The following is a 20,485-nucleotide window of genomic DNA, read 5'->3' on the forward strand; positions in this document are numbered from 1 at the left end:
GCGTGCCTGCCCCACCCAGCTTATATTTCAGGGCTTGTGGTTTGCATCCTTTTCTTGCATCAGCCACTGCTGTCTGCCCTTGGACTGGCCTCCTGCCCTGCCTGTAGTGGGAAAAAATGGGATGGGTCAAAGGGCAAGATGCAGTCTAGAGGTCTGTCCCATCAGCCAATTATCTTTTTTTTTAATTTATTATTTCATTTATTTGGCTGTGCCAGGTCTTAGTTGCAGCATGCAAACTCGTAGTTGCAGCATGTGGGATCTAGTTCCCAGAACAGGGATGGAACCTGTGGGAGCATGGAGTCTTACCCACTGGATCATCAGAGAAGTCACTCAGCCAGTTATCAACACACCAGTCACATGGGAAGGCAGGATGGAGGAGGCTTGGAGCCTACACACTTGACTCCCTGACTGTATTCTTTCATCACTCTGTGACCTTCAGCAAGTTGCCTAATCCCTCTGGGGCCACTTTCCTCATCTTTCTAACGGGATTAATAACCATCAGAATTAGAGGCTTTGCCATGAGAAAATTCATGGTTAGAAGTGGAGTCGTTTCCATTTATTGGAGTGGAACATGGTTAAGACTACTCCAATAAATGGAAACGACTCCACTTCTGACCATGAATTTTCTCATGGCAGAGCCTCTAACTCTGATGACAAAGGCATTCTTAATCCCATAAGTACCTAAGAGGGGCTTCCCAAGTGGCACTAGTGGTAAAAACCTGCCTGCCAATGAAGGAGATGTAAGAGACATAGGTTCGACCCTTGGGTTGGGAAGATACCCTGGAGAAGGAATTGACAACCCACTCCAGTATTCTTGCCTGGGAAGTCCTATGGACAGAGGAGCCTGGCGGGCTACAGTCCATAGGGTCGCAGAGAGTCAGACACGACTGAGCACACACACGCACACATGGTTAAGAAAACAAGTTGGAGAGGCAGTCTGCCTGGTTTTATTTTTATTTATTATTATTTTTGGCCAAGCAGTGAGGCATGCGGGATTTTAGTTCCCCAATCAGGAATGGAACCTGCGCTCCCTGCAATGGAAGCGCCAGCCTTAACCACTGGACAGCCAGGAAAGTCCCCTGCCTGGTTTCAAATCCCAGCCACTAGCCAGCGGGGTGACCTTGGACAAGTCACCCGTGCATGTGTGCATGCTAAGTCACTTCAGTCCTGTCTGACTCTGTGCGACGCTATGGACTGTAGCCCACCAGGCTCCTCTGTCCATGGGATTTCCCAGGCAAGAATACTGGAGTGGGTTGCCATGCCCGTCTCTAGGGGATCTTCCTGACCCAGGGATCGAACCTGTGTCTCCTGAATCCCCTGCACTGCAGGCGAATTCTTACAGTTGAGCCACCGGGGAAGCCCCAAGCAAGTCACCCAGCTCATGTCAAACCTCTCTGAGCCTCAGTTTCTCCATCTTTAAAATCGGGGCAGTGAGGGTACCTACCTCATAGGTTTGTGGCAAGGATTCAACGCAGTGCTTTTAGTACAGTGCTGGGCACATGACAGGCTGGCAATAAACCAGAGGGAGTGTTTCTGCTGGCAGCTCTAGCAGGAGGGCTTGGAGTAGGAGGGAAGTCAGGGGCAAAAAGGCTGCTGGTGAGAGCGTGTGCAAAAGGAAGCGTTACAGAACGAGTGTGGTCACCGTTTGTGGTGCTCAAAGGCGCTCGTGTGCTCCAGTCCTCTGTCCACCGCAGTTACCCACCGACCTTAAGCACAGCTGGAGGAACTCGGCAGAAGGGGTGAGTGCACTAACCCGGAACCTGCGGCGCGCTGAGGGTGTACCGGGCGGGGAGGGGTACGGAGCCAAGCTTGGGTCCCCGCAGATCCTCGACCCACCCTGAAAGAGCCCAGAAAGAGCACTGTTCTGAGTTACTCCCCTAATGTGACCCTAGCGGGAAGACTGGACACGCACGCTGGCGGGCATTGACCTCGCCTCTCAGTCCCTGCTGGAGAGCCACTTGTCCGGAGTCTTGGGTCGCGCGCCGGCATTTCCTCAGTCCTTGTTTCCTTCCCGGACTTGCAGCTCTGGGCGCCTACAAACCGCACACGAAGCGGCTCGCTGTGGCTGGAAGCGTAGACAGCGTCAGTCGTCGGGTTTGTGTTGGCACGGAGCCAGGCTTGCGGGGCGCGGTTCTTGGGTTCCCTGGGTTAGTGCTGTCTCCGGCGCCCGACGGGTGGGAAAGCGGGCCGCGGGCCGGGGCTCCAGGACCCAACTCAGCTGCACCTTGGCCCCACCCCGCCCTCCTTCCGCTTCATTGGCAGCCGCGCGCGCGTCGGGGGTTGCCAGGGCGACGGGTCTCCAAGCTAAGAATCCGCGCTAACCCAAACCAGTCGGTCTCCAGCAGAGGGAGCGGCGGAGGCCGGAGGGCGGGCGGCCGAGCGCGGCGCGCCTCGGCGGGGCCCCAGGGGGGCGCCTCCTCCCCGCCCCGCACGGCCTCCCTTCCGGAGCAGGGACAGGCCGGGGCGGGGGGCCCCGGAGCCAGCGCGGCCTCGGCCCCGTCTAGGAGGCCCAGGGGCCGCCAGGGCGGGGAGATGCCGGGCGGCGGCGGCGGCCCCGCCCGGGGCTGGTGACCATGGGCATCGCCGAGTCTACGCCGGACGAGCTGCCGTCGGACGCTGAGGAGCAACTGCGCAACGGCGAGCAGCAGTTGGAGCTGAGCGGGAGGCGGCTGCGGCGGCTGCCCAGCGCCGTGTGCGCGCTGAGCCGCCTGCAGAAGCTGTACGTGAGCGGCACGGGTCTGCGCGAGCTGCCCGAGGAGATCGAGGAGCTGCGCGAGCTGCGCATCCTGGCGCTCGACTTCAACAAACTCGAGCGCCTGCCCGACGGCCTGTGTCGCCTTCCGCGCCTCACGCGCCTCTACCTGGGCAGCAACCGGCTGCTGGCGCTGCCCGCCGACTTCGCGCAGCTGCAGAGCTTGCGCTGCCTCTGGATCGAGGGCAACTTCCTGCGGCGCTTCCCGCGGCCGTTGTTGCGCCTGGTGGCGCTGCAGTCGCTGCAGATGGGCGACAACCGGTTGCGCGCGCTGCCCGCGGAGCTGCCGCGCATGACGGGCCTGCGCGGCCTCTGGCTCTACGGCAACCGCTTCGAGGAATTCCCGCCCGCGTTGCTGCGCATGGGCCGCCTGCACATCCTCGACCTAGACCGCAACCGCCTGGGCGGCTTCCCCGACCTGCACCCGCTGCGCGCCCTGCGCGTCTTCTCCTACGACCACAACCCGGTCACTGGCCCCCCCCGCGTGGCCGACACAGTCTTCCTTGTGGGCGAGGGCGCCGTCGAGCGCATGGCCGAGCGCGACGAGCCCACGCCCCGGCCGCCGCCCAGGCGCCCAGCGCGGGTCTTTGATGATGAAGAGGAAGAAGACCTGCTCATAGGGGGCGGTAGCTCCCAGGCTCTGGGGGCCCCCGGCGACAGCCTCCGTGCCCTGGAAGCAGCTCCAGGACTGGGCACCTGAGCCTGTGATCTGAACGATGGGCTTTGGCCAGTCTGGGAGGAGGGGCTCCGGGAAGGTTGTGGGAACGGTGGGTCCCTACTTGGGGACAGAGGAGGGGTCAGTTTGGGCACACTGCCAGGGACAGGCAGGCCTGGGAGCCATCTTCAGACATTCCAGGGTGATGAGAAGACTGCCTCCCGGCTGGTCCCTGGGCAGCCGTCAGGCCAAGAAGCCCCAGCTCTTTCCACCTATAGCCTCTCTGGCCCCTGATAGAGTCACTGACAACACAATAAAAGCACCAGCTTCTTCCTGGAACCAGGGTCACCACTGACCACGGAATCATCTCCTGGGCTGAGTCTGGATGCCCAAGGCCCCCACCTCCAACCGGAGTTTGGATCTCCTAGGTCCACCCTTTCTGGCGCAGGAGCCACTACCTCTCGGGTGGACCACATGCCTGCATGAGGCAGAAGTGCGAACAGAAGAAGGCCTGGCTCAGGGGCAGGGGGCTTGGAGCTGGAGCCTGTGCCCTGGACAGACAGGTGTGGGAGCCGGGGATTGGGGACCAAACACCACAGCTGCCCTTGCCCCTCCACCGGGGCTCATGGTACATACCTCCCTCTCCAGGCCTCCTAAATTTTGTGGGGAAGGGGTGGGGATAGGGGGTCAGCCAGAAGGCAAGGTCTCTGCCCCTGCCTTTTCTTCTGTTCTCTTCTCCCAGCTTGTGTGCGGAATCTTGCTGCAAAGAGAACAGGCCCTCCCTTCCCCACGGCCTGAGCCTTCCAGCTGTCAGGTTTGAAAAGAAGCCACTGTGCCTCCAGGGCCTCCTGCACCAAGAGAGAGGCTCTCTGCTCTGGGCGGCTGCTCCTGTGTAGCCACCGCCTGGACTCTCCATTCCCTTAAATGGGCAGCGTCAGGGTGGTTGGCACGGCGTGGGGCAGGGGACGAGCCCTGTGTGCCTCCTCTCCGTCACCAGGACAGCCTCCAGGGGGTGAGGAATGAAGCTTTGCTCTGCAGTTCCCAGGGTCAGATCTTTCCCATCCAAGCAATAATGGGAGGAAGGCCCAGGGCCAGGGCCACTCAGGGACACTGTCTGGGGCGGGGGCCCCACATGGTGGTGTTTTCTTTAGGAAGAGAAAAAGAAAAAAAAAAACTGGCTGTAAACATAAATTATATTTCTTGGAGAAAGAATGTGCGTTTCCCACATGTCTGTTTATTTATAAGCCCTGGGAGCACTGGGTCCCGTTGCTGTGGGGACTCTGGGCTGCCCCTGGCACTGCCCCTTGTCCATGTGCCCCAGCTCTGCGTCACAGTGGCCCCAGCCAACTGTTGTATCCTGTCTGGGGCAGGAGAGCTTGTCTTCAGTCACAAATGGCTTTGGCTGCTCAAGACTGCTCTTCCGTCTGGCTGTATCTTTCTGCCACCCGGCCACTGCCCCCAACCCCCAGCCTCCCTTCCCCGGTCTTCTCCAGCTTCCTTCTCAGATATCCTGACTCTTAATATATTTTTGAATCTCAGGCTGGGCTGACCTTTCTCTATTCTTTCACTGGTACTGACCCTGTTCCTCCCCATCTGTGACTATTCTTCCCTCCTTCCATCTCCCTGGCTCCATTTTCCTCTCTCTGTTTCTTCCTCTTAATTGTGTTTTTTTTTTTTTTTTTTTTTTAATTTTAAGCTCAGTCATTACTTTCTCTCCTCATTGTTAAGGAGGGGCAGGGTGGAAAGAGTTAAATTTTTTTTTTTTTTAAAGAGAGAAAATTGTAAAACCTCAAGCCTGGAGGCCTATGTCCCATGAGAAGATGCTGCCAGGCCACCATCACCATGGCAACAAGGATAATGTCATATAAGGCCCAAAGGTCAGGCTTGGCCCAGCAGCTCGCTGGCCACTGGGCTGGCCCTGCGGATCAGGAGGAGGCCAGGGATGGATCTGAAGGAGTCAGCTTGGGAGAGTGAAGGCCTCCAAATGCACAAAGTGCTTGTAGAATGGGGAAGACTAGAGGCTGCCTTCTTCTCAAGGAAGAAAAGGAGCCTGGGGTTTGGCTGCTGACTGTGTCCCTCCCAGAGACCCTCAGGTGCCACGGTCCCCCTGTTGAGGCTCCATCAGGGCTGGTGGTCCTTCCCACCGGCCCACCTGCTCCCCAGCCCCCAGCTGCCCGTGACTTAACACTTGGCCTTGGAGGAGAAGGGAGAAAAGGAGATGATTTTTATAGGGGCACTTGTAACAATGGCCAGGTCAGCAGTTCCCCATGTTGTTGGGGGGACAGTCAGGGGTGGGTGGATTGTGGGGGAACAGGGCAGGGAAGCCCTGGAAGAGTTCAGTGTTTGTGCCAGGGATGCAGGGCAGAGGCAGGCTGTGGGGATGGTGATGAGATGAGAGCAGAGGCAGCAACAGGGCAAAGAACAGGCCCGGGGAGGTAAGTGACTTGCCCATAAGTGTATGTTGGGCCTCCTAACCCAGTGCTCAATCCGAACCACCGGAGATGCTACCTGCCTGTGGCTGGTGGTCAGGTCTGGGTATGGAGTCAGTGGGAATCATAGCCTTTCTTCCTCCTGGAGCCTCCCAACAGCCAGCCCTCCCAGCTGGCAGAGCAGCATTCCTGAATTCATTACCACCATCCCCCTCTTCCCGCTTCAGAAAGCAGGAGAACAGGGTGCTCAGAAACTGGGGGCCCTGCCCAGAAGCACCTCCCTTGCTTCCAGTGCCATCACATGGGCTTGCTTAGCCATTGCCCCAAAGCTTCCTTAAGACACCTGGGCACTCTTGTTCTCAGAATGGACATTTATTAGCACACCCGAGTGTGCTACGCAGAACATGTATTCAGACAGGGGTCCTTGCCCGAGGGTGGGCTCACAAGCTAAAGGTGACACAACACATACACACAAGACTCAGACACAGGGAGCGGGGCTTCTTCAAGGGAGACAGGTGGTCAGGGGAGCCAAGGGCTGGGGCATACAGCATGTTCAAGCCGTGTCCTTCTGGTTGTCTTTGTGGGGGAGGGAGAGGAGAGCAGGACGTGGCCTGAGATGGCCTTCCAGAAAGCAGCGGAATCCAAGAGGGACTGGCAGGAGAAAGAGACCAGAGGGCAGTGGTCCCAGGCACAGGGAAGGATAGGGGAGTCTCTGAAGGTAGGGATGAAGAGAAACCCCACGAAGTGAAGGCAGGAGAAAGACAGAAGTGCAGGAGGAGGGAGGCTTGGAGCCCACGGCAAGGGGCTGTCACTTCTGCCAGGCCGAGCTGTCCTGCTTTTTAGCCTAGATTTTCCAGATTGAGCAGAAGTCCTGGCCAGAACTGCTTGTGAGGCTTACTTACCTGACCCTAGGGCTCCCTCCAACCTCTGAACCAGAGACATTTAAACCATATTGTCAGTATGGGGCAGAAGGGGAGAGGGCGGGCAGCTTCAGGTGGGAGTACTTAGTGCAGAGTGAGGAGAAAGCTGCCAGCCCCCGGTGCGGGGGAGCAAGAGGGGAGGTGGCCCCTCTAATAGGAGTGGACAGGGGCCAGCAGGTGGCCACATGACAGTGGAGGGCTCTCCTTTCCTGTGCACCCATACAGGTGCAGCACTTCCCTTCTGAAAGAACCGGGAGAGCTGCCAAGCCTCGTTTCCCCCGGCTTTGTGCGGGAGGGAAGGAGAAAGGGCAAGGATGGTTATTGCTCTTCTGTGGATGGAGAGAACTAAGGAAGGAAACAGCTTGCCCCGGGGCCTCTGTGTCTACTGGGGCCCAGCTTCCTAGGTCCTCAGGCCGGGACTGGCCTGGGACGCTTTTGAGTTGAGACTTTTCTAATTCTAAAGGATGAAACCAGAAAAAGGGTGGAGAGAAGGCTCAGGTCCAGCCAACAGACCCAGAACTCCACAGGGAACACAGAGAGGACACACTGGCCTGAAACCACAGTGGCCCTGTCAGAGTTCACATTGGTGGTGGGGAAGGTGAAGGCTCTCCCTTTGGTTTGTCTCACCTGCCTTGGAGGGTGGTGAGGGTCCCCTGGGAACTGTGGGGAGGGTGTGTTGGGCTGGGTGAACTAGAGGGGGCACCCTGTAAGCCCTAAGGAGACTCCACTCCCAATAAGCCTTGCTTTAGGCATGATCCAGGGAGTATGGCTGCTTCCTGGCTTTCTGGGTAGCTGGTGGGTTCATATCCTCAACCAGAAGATAGGCTAAAAGGGCCTCATCAAGTGAAGCTGAATCCCAAAGGTGACAGGTGAGGGGAGACTTGGCCCCAGGCTACCCATCCCCATCCCCCACTTCCTCTTCCCCTGGGAGATAGTGGAGGGCTAGGACCCACGGAGGAAACAGCCAAGGCCCTACTTTTTCACGATCCTTTATTAATCAGAATGGGCCTTGCCACAAAAAGCAGGGCGCATCCCCACAAAAATACGATTTTGCAAAGAGGAAATCTTGCTGGCTTAGAGGGTGCATGTGGTGGAAAAAAAAATTTTTTTTCCCTCTTTTTTTCTTCAGTTTTTCTTCATTTCTCTTCGCTGCAATTTTTTTTTTTTGTGACGGTGGATTTTTGTCGTAGTTTTTTTTTTAATAAAACACTTGCGCTCAAGGACTCAAACACAATACAAACAGAAACCACCAATCCCCACCCCTGGGGCCCCAGCAGGACTGGGGACTCTGGGGACTCCCCTTGGCTTTTTGTGTGGCTGTTTTCCTTGTCCCTTCCCTGGCGTCTAGCGCCAGTGGGCAGGTGCGGGGTCCTGGGGCAGGTGGAATTTATACAGCAGTTATGTGGGGTGATGGTCACAAGAAAGGATACCTGAACAAGTTAACAACTAACTCTAGGGTGCCCACAAAGATGGTGGATGACGCTCAAGAAGAGTGCAGGAACACAGTGGAGAAGAGATAGGTGGGCCCAGGCCGGCCTCAGCTATCCCCGGAGGCTCTGTGGGGGGAGGGGCAGGCGGGCCTTGCCTTCAGGATGCGGTAATAATACTTTGCTCGCGGGTAGCACCTTCAGAATCCTCCTGCCTCCACCCCCAGGTCAGGTGACGGCGGCCTTACAACCTCCCCCATGAGGTAGGTGAAGTATTATTACCATCATTTTACAGATGGGGAAACTGAGGCCCTGGGAGTGTGGGTGATCTTTCCAAGGTCCTGGGATGGCGACAGGGCAGTGCCCTTCCTCCACCCTCAAGTTCCCCCTTTCTCTGTTCCTTAAAGCCTTAGACCTCCCTCCGCCCTCACCCATACCACCCGCCTCTTCCCTTGCTAGCCCACTTTGCCCTTGGCCCGCCGCTTGCCACCCCACCCCCGCGTCCCAGAGCTTAGGCTGCACGTCGAGGGTTGGAGAACCCCAGGCAGGGTTCATCGCTGCGCCTGGGTGCGGTCAGGTTTGGAATAGGCAAGACCCTGTGAGGCTCTCTGCATGTGATTGGCTAAGAGCTTCGTGGGCGGGGCTCGGAAAACGGGGATGCAGTTGCCCCGCCCACTCAGTGCTAGTTGGTCCAATTCCCGAGAGCTCTGTAGCAGGCAAGGGGACCCGGGGCGGGGCTTGCTCTCCCACCGGCCTCGGGGTGGAGGGGCACAGGATTTGAGGGCGGGATGGAGGCTGGCAGAGCCCCTCCGCTTCTCAGAGCTTCCAACAGCAACCTTTCTTCGCTTCCACTGTCTCCGGAGCCGCTGTCCTCCCTCCCCGCTGGGGGTTGGTTCCCCAGCCTGCCCGATAAGGGCCGTGCCATGAGGGCAGACCCCCATTTTAAGCAAAGCTACCATATAGAAAATTTGGGATTTACAAGGAATGTGGATGACTACTTGCTTTACGTTAGCACTCTTCACTCTACAAAATGATTCACTTACTTTGTATGATATTCCTCCAGATCCTTGGGGTCAGGGGTAAGGGTGAAGGCATGAGAGTCTATGTAAGAAACTTTTGATATGGGCAAAAATGTGAGCAGAACGCTCAGCTCAAAGGGAAGTCTACTTAAGGAACATGGTTCCCAACTGCCCATGCTTTTGCCGTGCAAAGTGGGGGACCTTTTCCAGGGTCTCCTTTCCTGGGGCGTCAGACCCATTTGGGGGTAGAGCCGTGGTCTCAAGCCTCGTCCACAGATTGTGGTGTGCTGGCGCCACCTGGCGGCATCTGCCGGGAATGTCAGGCGCAAGCGCGCGGACCCCGGGATTCGAAGGCGTTTGCCAGCTGTCTTGTATCAACACCGGTACCCACGTGGGGATGAGGGGGCTTAAGCAGGGATCATCTTGAAATCTTCCCTCTCCGTGGAGCTGCTAGTTTTGGTCTCTGCAGCCGCGGAGGCAGGGAAACCACAGTTTCTTTGTGGGGGAGGAGGGCAACCTCAAAGCTCACAGGATCCGGGAATGCTCTCTGCTTCCTCCGCCTGAACCAGGGGACCAGGGGCGGTGGGAAACGTGAGCTGCTCAAGTGATGCAAGGACAGAGACCACGATGGAATGAAAGGGAAAGTCTCCGAGAGGGGGTGGGATGGAGGAGAGGGAGAATTTGGGAGGGAGGTCGGCAGACAGAGAGGAGGAAGGGGAAGGAAGCTGGAAGGCGTGGTGAGTGCTACCAGTGTGGCTGGGAGGTGACACCTGGGAACGGGGAGGGTGTCTTTGGATTGAGGATGTTGGGGAAGAGAGCTCGTGGGGGCTTGGGACCCCTGAGACAGAAAGGAGCAGAGGTGGAATGTGATATACACAGTGGTGCCTAAAAGGCATGAGCCGATGCTCAAGAGATGACATTTTTGGGGAGGCAGCAGTGGAGAGCTCTGGGAGGCGGGAGGAGAAGGACAGAGCCCAGGTCTCAGCCCAGCTCCTCTCTGCCCCTTTTCCCCAGCCACCTCTTCCTCCATCCCTGCCTCACCTCACCCCCTCACCTGCCTCTCCTCTCCCACCCCCTAGCTCTGTGCGTTGACTTCTCAAGCCTCTAGCCCACCCAGTCCTTTCTGCATTGCCTTCAGTACATGGGCCCCAGGGACACAGGGAGTGCGTGCTGCCACCCCCAAACGTGCACGCACACACACACATTACACACACATGGTGGACACAACACAAGTACACAGGGCTGCGGCTCCAGGACCCCCGGAGCAGGCTATATACTATCCTCGGCATTCAGGGCCCAGCCGGCTCCTGAAACTGCCCTGGAACAGGCCTCCCTCTCTCTTGGTCAGGCCAGGCCGGGGCCAAACGCCTCTGAAGTCCCCTCTCCTGGGCCCACGTTGGGGGCGGGGGAGGGGGCGGCCTTCCTCCACTCCTAGGCTCTGCCTTAAAGAAAACGGGGGGACCGTGCCCACCTGGCGGGCCTCTGGAGGGATCTGCCCTCTGGCTCTCAAGCTCACCTCCCCGCTTCTTGAGTATCAGCAAGTCAGGAAGGAAAGGGGCAAAGCAGGCAAATGGCTCCCAGAGCCCCTCCCCCAGAGCTGGACCGGTGGGGAATGGGGCTGGTGCTTCCTAGAAGCAGGGCCCGACTGGTTCCTGGGACCTCTCCCTGGCCGAGCCCTCAGGATCCTTCCCTCACCCATGGCCGGGGGGGCCAGGCCGGGCCTTGTGCATAAAGTGGCGAGGGCGTGATGGGGACCCGGCTCTCGGCCCCCTGGGGCTCCCTTGGCCCCATTCAGGCCTTCAGCTGGTGCCACTGGGCCACAGGCTGCCGGGGCCGGGCAATCATGTCCTTCCAGTGCTTCACCTCCCCGGGCCCGCTCTTCCAGGACAGGTAGATCTGGGGAGAGAGGGAAGAGGAGGCGTTAGTGGCACCCTCTGAGGCACTGTCCCTTCCCCCACTGGTGGTGACACTCTGTCCACGGTGGCACCCTAGCTTGTGATCGTGGGGACCAATGGGGTCTCTGCCTGCAGTGACAACCTACCCTACAGAAGCCCCTCCTATCCCCAGCAACCCCCCCACCAGCCTGACCTATCTTCCTTGTGCTTTCTCTCGGGAGCCTGGGCATGCCTGGCCCTTTTGAATTAAACTCCCAGCCAGTTTTGTGGTGGGAGATGGATGGGGATGGAGGCAGGATTCTCCCACGCCCTTCCCTCCCCTACCTGCTGGGCACTGTCTATCTCTCCTTACTGACAAACACTCCCACACTTCATAGGCACTTACTACCTATCAGGCACGGAGCTAGGGACTTTGCATACATAGATCATCAAATCCTTACCGGTGAGGCAGGTATGTTATTATCCCCATTTTATAGATGGAGAAACTAAGGTACAGAGAGGTAAGGTACAGAGAGGTATCCTGTACCCATAGTCACAGGATTTATGAGTGGTGCAGAGGGATTTAAATCTGGACCTTTGGGGCTTCGTTTGTTGTTGTTCAGTTGCTCAGTCGTGCCCGAGTCTTGGAGACCCCGTGGACTTTATACTATCAACCTAATTCTACCTGCTTTCGTGTGAGAAGCTTCATAGCCCCGGGGCAGGGGAGGCTGTGTACGTGATCCCCTGGCTAACCTCAGCCTTGTGACTGGTGGTTAGCTCAGAGCACAGGGCTCCCTAAGCTACCTGGGCCAAAGGGAGAACAAATCCACCTTCACCTCGGTTCAGCCAGCAGAAGGTAGGACTCACTCAACTCTGAAAGACTAAGCTTGAGAAAGACTAAGCTGGTCAAGGAAGGGCTCAACACTCATGGTCCCAGTGGGATGTGGGTGATGCTGTCCTGGGGACCCATCCTACCTGTGACCACAGGTCAGCAAGTCATACATACTCCCTGGGCCTTGCTGGATGGCAGGCTGGGCCAGGTCTCCTCTTTGGGGCCAGCTGCTTCCCTCCCACCCCCAATAGCTAGGTTCTCCATTCCCATCTGTCTGAGGGGTGCCTCCACCTTGGCCCTCTTCCCTGTGGGTGCCCAGGCCACTTCCCATTTCCCTCATACCGGGCCATCCCCTGGGTGACGCGTATTCTCCCCTCACTTGCTCCTGTGAGTGAGCATCTTCCCTTCCCCTGTACCTCCCTGATCAGCTGACTTCCTGCACTGTTCCTGGTCAAACCTCCATTCCCGATTGGACGCCCATGCCCTTACTAGGAACTTCTCAGTAACAGCCATTACGATCGTAGCTAACATACATGTTCCATATGCTGTGTTAAGCACCTTGCCTGTGTTATTTAATCCTCCCAGCACCCTGTGAGGCTAGGTTTGTTTACTCTCATTTCAAGAGGAAGAACGAGGCTCATAAACGTTATGACTGTTAAGAGGCAGCACTGGGCCCTGGATCCAGGCAGGGTGACTCTCAAGCCCACATTCTCCACACTAAGCCATAGCCAAACAAAGGAATAGACATTTCAAAGTAGAAAAGAGATGGCTTTACGGTACAGAATTGCATCCTGGAAAAACTCAAGGCCAGGCATGGACTTTCGCTTAATATATGACGAAGAGAGGTCAGTTTCTGCAAGGAGAATGTCCACATGCCTCAGGCAGTTCTTACAACACCCTGCTAAGTGCTGTAGAGTTGGTATTATAGCTCCATTTTGCAAATGAGAACACTGAGGCTCAGAGAGGCAAGGTCCTACAGCTGTTGAAGAGCAGAGTCTTCAGAGCCTGACTACAGCTCTCAACACAGGCCCCAGGCTGCTTACCCTCTGCAGGCAGAACCCAGGGTGACACTGATTTACCTTGTCAGAGGGTCCTGCCCAGAAAACCCCCTTTGGGGCCCAGGACACTTTTCCCTATCATTTCCTTCTTTCCCTGCTCTTCCAGTGGTCTGTCCTGAACTGATGGACCCATGGGAGGACACTGAGGGGCAAATCTCGACCAATCCTCTCCTTTTCAGATGAAACAGACAGACTGACCCCCTCTCCCTCCTGCTGTCCAGCCCTGCACTCACTCACTACCCTGGCAGCTCCTTTTAAGGACACATCCTTGCCAGGCGCTGCCCCACCCCCCCTACCTTGCCAATGACGTCGTTGCGGCTGAGCTTGTCTTTGTCCATGACGGTGATAATGATGGTCGTCTCCCTCAGCTTCTCTGTAGGGATGTCGAAGGCAAAGGACTCATTGAAGATGGGGTTAAGGTTCCTCTTCATCGTCACTGTCTTCTTCTTCTCCACCCGCTTATCCTTGTACATCAGCCACACCTTCACGTAGGGGTCTGGGGGACACCAGGGGGAAGGGTCAGAGGAGCAGAGAGGGGAAGCTGGGGCAGGAAGGGCTGTGCGCTTTCCCTGCGGGGTGAGGAAAGCCCAAGGAAGAAGGAGGGCAGGGGGACCTGGGGCATCAGCAGATGGAGGAGCTGCCAGGGACTGTAGCCATTGCCTAGTGCTCTTCTGGGAACACAAACGGGAAGACTGAGAGGCTCAGGTCTCACTCGAGGTCACAGATAAGACGTGTCGGAGCTGGGGCTAGAACCCAAGGCCCCCCCCACCATCGTGTTCACTTTCTTCCTGATCCTGAGCAGGGCAGAGTTCAAGATGATGCTGAACCTTAGGGTATTCCAAAGGCCGCCACCAGGGCTGTAGGGTAAAGGCGTGGGGACTGGAGGTGGGGCCTGGGGGTCGGGGGTGAAGCCTACAGCCAGGACCCTGCTGTTCACATCCAGCATGACTCCTGTGCACCCGAAGCTCCCTGGCCCATCCGCCCCCGGCCGTGAGAGGTGCCAGCACCTGACGTGCCCCCGATGTCCATGGCTTTGAGGTTCCGGGCTTTGATGATGTTCACGATGATGGAGTTGGCAGAGGGGTTGTAGCAGAGAGACAGGAGCAGCTCACCTCGGCTCCCCTGAGAGGGAGAACAAGAGGGCCGTGGGGACCAGGGGACCCCTCCCCTTGCACCTGGGTGCTTACCCACCCCCTCTGCCTGTCATAGCTGCACAGCTGGTTTCCCTTCACCTGGAAGGTCTGGGCCCTGCTCCCCAGGCTCTCTATCACCGCCCAGCCTCCCCAGGTGCTGAGCATTGGCACTGGCCTCCAGCCGGGTGGTGGGAACTCGGGTCTGCCAGGTCCCGCCTACCCACCCTGCCCCTCCTGATTCCCTGCTATTGAGGAGGGACTAGGACCCCATCTGGACTTCCCTGGTGGCTCAGATGGTAAAGAATCCCCCTGCAATGCAGGAGGTGTAGGTTCAATCCCTGGGTGGGGAAGATCCCCCGGAGAAGGGAATGGCAACCCACTCCAGTATTCTTGGCTGGGGAATTCCATGGACAGCCTGGTGGGCTACAGTCCATGGGGTCGCAAAGCATCACAGACTCAATGAGATGAGTTTGAGCAAACTCTGGGAGATAGTCAAGGACAGGGAAGACTGGCGGGCTGCAGGCCATGGGGTTACAAAGAGTCAGACACGACTTAGCGACTGAACAACAACCAGGACCTGGTCTGTTAGCTGCCCAGCCGGGGACCTGCAGGTAGGGCCTTACACTCCCATCGCTGCATGGCTTCAGATCCTTCCAGAAGGTCTGCATCTGGGTCAGGTCCACCTTGTTGAGGGGGATGGACACCTCCCCGATGGGGTCGTTGCGGCTGAAGCGGTCATAGTCCAGGACCTGGAGGTAGAGGACCCTCTGCACCACTTTCTCGTAGGGGAAACCTGGGGGGCAGACAGTGCAGGTAAAGAGCAGGACAGAGCGGTCACACGGAGCCCGGCAGGGCAGCGCTCCCGGGCAGGAACGTGTGCACTCAGACCTCCCTGAAGTGTCAGCAAGGACCGTCTCATTTGTCTCCCTCGACAGTTCTGCGAGGTGGACGGCATCGTGTCCATTTTACAGATGAGGAGACTGAGGCTCAGATGGCTTAAATTATGGGCCCAAAGTCCCACAGCTAATCAAGAGCAGACGATTCATTCACTTGTTCATCACGAGTCTGTCCTGGCGGCTGGGCAGTGACCCCCTTTGCCCTCTGGGCAGCCCTGCCGCTGCCAATTATCCTGAGACAAGTCTGGGCACGTGGCCCTGCCTGAGATGGCCACGGCTGCTAGAAAGCAAGGCCCAGGAGGACACAGGACAGGGGAAACGGCAAAGGTGGAGAAACAGCACTAGACTCCTGTCTTAGGTTCCCCACTTTCGCCCTAGCCTCCCGCGAATGCTTCAGCCTGTCCGTCCGTCCTTCCTCAACAAACCAGCAGCCACCCCCATCTCCACTGCCACCTCGCCATCCGAGCCACTGGCACCTCTTGCCCAGACACTCACAAGAGTCTCCAAACAGCCCTCCCTGCTCATGAGCTTTCTCCTAGAGCCCATTCTCAACACAGCAGCCAGAGTGAGCTTTTAAAAATAGAAATCACATCATGATACTCTCCAGCTTAAAGCCTTTCAATGGCTCCCAGTGCACTTAGGATAAAAGCCGGGTGCCCTGCCTCGGCTTTAATTTGGCCCGCTGTCCTGTCCCTGCTCACCTCGTGACCGCTCTTCACTCAATGACTGGGCTCCAGCCACCCTGGCTTTTCTTGCCTTGGCCCCACCACGCCGTGTCTCAGCTTATCCTCTTCCGTCAGGTCTCAGCTTTCTTTCCCGACGTCCCAGAGGGGCTCAGATCCCCTGTTTTATACACTAGCCCATTCCTTTCGCAGCACTTATCACAGGCTGCAGTAGAGATTTATGTTTCCTTGAGTCTGGCTTTCCCAGAAGGCTAGAATTTCCAGGAAGGCATCTCTGTCCTCAGCCACCACCAGATCCCAGCGTCTAACACCATTTCTGGCACGTAGTAGGCACTCGATTAAATATTTGTTAAGTGAATCAATCATTGAACAAATGCCCGTGAAAGGGCCTGATGGAACAGCTGGAGTGTTCTGGGCTGGAACAGGACCTCAGGCCAGAGCGGAGAGCCAGGGGAAGGCGCTGGGACAGGATGGAAGATACTGGGGAGCCAGAGGAAGGTCTGAAGCCTGAGTCACTCACTGGGCTTTGGGAGGCTTAGTAGGAGGAAGAGCTGACCTGGGAGGGCAGGGGGTGCGGGCCAGCCTAGAGGCCTCAGGTGATGCGATCCTGAACCAAGGTGTGAGCAGGGAGGAGAGAGAATACTTAAGATCCTAGTTCAGCTGGTAGAGAAGATGAAGGGAGAGGAAGAGTTCTGCAGGATTCTGGTGCCTTCTACCAGAGATGCCAGCAGCACGGAGTTGCCTCTGATAGGAGCAGCTGCACTCGAAGAGGAAATTTTTTGTCCCTTGAGCCCCCAGCTTCTGAATTCTTGAGAGGGGGCCCATATCGGGGGCGGGGGGGGGGTGCTATGGGCTATGTCTTGCTCACTTTGGAGTACCCCAGGCACCTGTTCAAGTGACTTTGTTTTTGCCTCACCATGCGGTTTATGGGATCTTAGTTCCCTAACCAGGAATTGAACCCAGGTCCTTGCCAGTGAAAGCATGGAGTCCTAACCACTGGACTTCCAGGGAATTCCCTAGGTGACCTTTGGCATCTGTTTAGGTGAAATGCATGCGGACAGGTGTTCTGGAAAGGTTGAAGGCTCCAAGAAGTCCCTGAACTTGAGTCAGCTCTCTTCAACACCTATCTGGCAAACTCCTATTCACCCATCAAAACCCACCATGAATGATCCTGCTTCTGGGAAATGGTTTTCAGTGTCACCAACAGGAGTTTATATTGGACTCTTGCACATCTGCCATGAAATGCATGGTTTACCTATCTACACATCTGTGTTTTCCAAAGAATGCCTTAAGGGTCACAATGGTGCCTCATTCTTTTCTGTACCCTCAGTACCCAGGACAGTGCCCAGCCCATAGTTGATGCTGGGTAAATGTTTGCAGAAGGGATCAGTGGATTGAGGCTCTGCCCTTAAACTTCACCCGACCAGTTGGCCACCTACACCAGCAGACAGCTGAGCCTCTCACTGGTTATGCCATCTCTAAACCGGCCCTCATGCAGAGCTGAGGACCCCATGCAGAACTGAGGAGGGGAGAAACAAACAAATATCCACTGGCTCACCCTTAAGGAATTATTTAGTGGGTGCGCTGGCTGTCACCCTGCCAGAGGGTGTTTAACAAACTGATATAAAGTGCTTTCTGGGTGTTGTGAGTGCTTTTACAATTCGCTGATTTGTTTAACCCTCACTATTATCTTAATTTTACAGATGGGGAAACCATGGCACGGAGAGGTTCAGGAACTTGCCCCAGACCACACAGCTAGTAAGCAGCAGAGCTGAGATTTGAACTCAGGCAGCCTGGGCCACAGCCTGGGCTCTTACCCTCTATGCTATGGTCACTGCAGGTGTTCCTCCTCTGGATCCTGTGGTTGCCTCCCCTCCTCCCTGCATGCTGAGGATGAGTCCTGTGTCCGGGAAGTGGCCCAGCTTTCCTCCTTGCCCTCTGGCTGTGATGCTGGCTTCACTCAGCCCTGTAACCTCATCCCAGCCAGACATGAAATGCATCGGGGTGACTGGGCCGAGTTCCTGGGCCTGTGCGTGTGTGTATCTGTACAAGTGTGTTTGTGCATGTGGTCATCTGTGGGTGTGTGTGTGTGGCTGGGCGGAACGGGGGACAGCCTAGGGGAAGAGGGGACTCTGGGGGCAGGGGCGGCACAGCCTCACCTTCAAAGAGGAAGGTCTCGTTCCAGTGGGGGTTCAGGTTCTTCCGCTTCACCTTGGTCTCCAGCTTGTGCTTCTTGTCTGGCAGCAGGTAGATCTTGACGAAGGGGTCGCTGGTGCCGCTGAAGTCCTTGGCCGGCAGCTCCTGGGCCTTCATGATCTTCACGGTGAGCGTGGACTCTTGGAAGTTGTAGCCGACGCTGAACTGGATCCGGCCCAGGTTCTCTCGGCTACAGCCCTCGTGGGCCTCGTCCTCCTCGGAGCCTGGGGAGAGCTGGGGGCAGGGGAGAGGCAGGCAGCGTTGGGGAGAATACTGCTTCCCCGAAGCCCCCTCCACAGTCCAGCGGGGTTGGGAGGCCCCCTGCCTGTGCCCAAGGCCGGTCCAGCTACGGAGAGCTGCCTCCATCCCTGCCCCGTCACCATGTGGGGTTGGTAGGGCACCTCTCCTGTTCACATCTTGGTGGTGAGGACGCCGAGGCAGAAGCCAAGTGCCTTGACCAGGATCACACAGGGAGAGGGGGCAGAGCCAGGACGACCCCTGAACCCCAGAGCCGTGTGCACCCCACTCCCCAGCCTCTTCTCGCAGCCCTGGGTCTGCCCCCACCCCCAGCTTCACCACAGGCTGCTTTACTCCCCTGGTGCGCCCCGGGACCCCAGCTCCCTCCTCCTCCTTCCCACCCTTCCATCAGCCCTACAGGAGGGCCTCCTGTGAAATACACCAACACAAAAACCTGGGCTACAAAACAGATGAGGGAGATTGTTCTCATCTCGGCATTTCTTTAGAAAGTGACTCTCTGGGGTTCTGAGGATAAAGAGATTTCCAAAATGAGAGAGGTGAATTTTCAGAAGCAACGTCTATTTGTGTAAAGCAGGGACATGCAAAGTGCAGATTCCCAGGCCGCATCCCTGGGGAGCCTCCTTCTTGGGGGGCTGGGGTGGGCCTGGGCAGCAGAGCTTTTTCCTAGGAGCCTCGGATGACAGTACTGCACGCCGGATGGCTGCAGAGGCGGCCGCACCTGCATTCAGTCCTCATCCCCGGGGTGGGTGGCACTTGGTTGGGCCAACCCAGCAACCAACAGACACGGGGGGTGGCATGGGTGTCCCATCCCCAGAGGAAGTCGAAGAAATGGGAAGTAGCTGGGGGCGGGTCTCTCAGCCAAGTGTTCCCAGCTGTGGTTGCTCACTGGGGACGCGTGGTTAGGTTTTAGAATCATGTCCTTCCCCGGCCACCTGCATCCTTCCCCGGGTCCTATCCTCAATTCCGCCTCTGACCCAGGGATCCACATGGTCCCTGCATTCTGTACTCTGGGCTTCCCAGGTGGCTCAGTGGTAAAGAATCTGCCGGGCAGTGCAGGAGACCCGGGTTCAATCCCTGGCTCGGGAAGATCCCCTGCAGAAGGAAATGGCAACCCACTCTAGTGTTCTTGCCTGGAGCATGCCATGGGCAGAGGAGCCTGGTGGGCTACAGTCCATGGGGTTGCAAAAGAATTGGACACGACTCAGCAACTGAACAACAACAATTCCTCTCTCTAAAAGCTCCTGAGGGGATTAAGAGCCAGGGTGGGGCCCAGGGTACCACATTTAAGACAAAACTGCTGGAACCGGTTTCATTTCGCCCCTTCCCCTGCAGGAGACTTTTCTGTGCCCCCTCCTTCCTCCTGGAGAGGCGGCCCTAGGCTCTGAACTACTAAGGAATACAGATGACACGAATATGTATGATGTGCACCAAGCACGGCAGAAGTCTCTTACATCACCTTCTTGCTGAATCCTGACAACAGCTGGGAGAGGCAGTTATGACCACTCTTTAGCTGAGGAGACTGGTTCAGAGAGGTTAAGTCACAAGTCCAAGATTGCACAGCAGTATGGACTCTCTCTGACTTGAAAGTCCGCTCTTGCCACCAAAGCAGGCGCACATCCCAGGGTGATTTTGAGACTCTCCCACCGTCCCCCTCAAGCCAGTGTGTGGACTCCCCTGCCTCAGGTGAGAGGCACCCAGATCACACCAATAGTAACCACCCTGGGCCCGGCTCTGCCCTGTTCGCTTTGCCCTCAGCTACTCCCTCCAACTTCCTGATGAAGCAGACACTACTGGGCTCTAGTCTGGTTTGGGGCACAGAGATTATTGCCTCAAACAGCCTGTGACTAAGTGATGGGCTAGAATTCAAATGCAGGTCAGCGCCCGGCCATCATGAATGCCCTTCCAGCTGCCCTCACTCTTGCACTCAGGTCCAGTGTCTGGGGCTTCACCAGCCACACCCCTGGTCCTGCCTGGAGGTGGGAGCAGGGCGGAGCTGCCTCCCCTATTCTTCTCACAGCAGAAGTGGGTCCCCCTAGCCCCACCCCTTGGCCGGATCCAGGCAGCCCTGTGCAAGCTCCATTCAGGCCCACTGAGAATCTGGCTTTCCAGCTCAGGTCCAGTTTTCCCCGGGAGCTCCTTCCTTCTCCTCCTACTGGCCCCACTCCCTCTGAACCTCAGTTTTTGCATCTATAGAGTGGGACCATGAGACAGACCTATGTAATGGGGTTCCAGGGAAGGTTAAAGGGACCCTTCTGTGGTCCTGTTCTGCAGCCTGGCGCCTGCCACTGCTGGCCACGAACTGAGAGCCTGGGGCATGCAGTCCCTTCCAGGACCACTTGCCCCACCCCATGCC

General features: G+C 57.2%; 2 protein-coding genes across 12 annotated transcripts in view; one reads left to right on the forward strand and one right to left on the reverse strand.

Moving 5' to 3' along the window:
* The first annotated feature begins 1,372 nt into the window (after positions 1 to 1,372).
* Positions 1,373 to 4,619, forward strand: LRRC10B (leucine rich repeat containing 10B). The gene is made up of 2 exons (XM_019955363.2): positions 1,373 to 1,739; positions 1,893 to 4,619. Exon 2 carries the CDS (start codon positions 2,574 to 2,576, stop codon positions 3,450 to 3,452), a length of 879 nt encoding a protein of 292 aa, XP_019810922.1. The 5' UTR covers positions 1,373 to 1,739; positions 1,893 to 2,573; the 3' UTR covers positions 3,453 to 4,619.
* Positions 4,620 to 7,729: 3,110 nt separating this feature from the next.
* Positions 7,730 to 20,485, reverse strand: part of SYT7 (synaptotagmin 7) — a 63,388-nt gene continuing 50,632 nt past the window's right edge. For all 11 annotated transcript variants that reach the window (XM_070782963.1, XM_070782957.1, XM_070782961.1 and 8 more), the window contains 5 exons: positions 17,838 to 18,108; positions 14,723 to 14,892; positions 13,974 to 14,088; positions 13,263 to 13,462; positions 7,730 to 11,098 (listed from right to left, as the gene is read on the reverse strand). In XM_070782963.1, the coding sequence (XP_070639064.1) occupies positions 10,994 to 11,098; positions 13,263 to 13,462; positions 13,974 to 14,088; positions 14,723 to 14,892; positions 17,838 to 18,108 (861 nt within the window). In that variant the 3' untranslated portion in view covers positions 7,730 to 10,993. The remainder of the gene's footprint in view (positions 11,099 to 13,262; positions 13,463 to 13,973; positions 14,089 to 14,722; positions 14,893 to 17,837; positions 18,109 to 20,485) is intronic.

Source organism: Bos indicus, chromosome 29 (assembly GCF_029378745.1).
Source record: "Bos indicus isolate NIAB-ARS_2022 breed Sahiwal x Tharparkar chromosome 29, NIAB-ARS_B.indTharparkar_mat_pri_1.0, whole genome shotgun sequence".
Taxonomy (NCBI): domain Eukaryota; kingdom Metazoa; phylum Chordata; class Mammalia; order Artiodactyla; family Bovidae; genus Bos; species Bos indicus.

What these genes read in the sequence shown, in the direction of transcription:
- LRRC10B (XM_019955363.2), top strand. Translation starts at nt 2,574, where the DNA reads ATGGGCATCGCCGAGTCTACGCCGGACGAGCTGCCGTCGGACGCTGAG.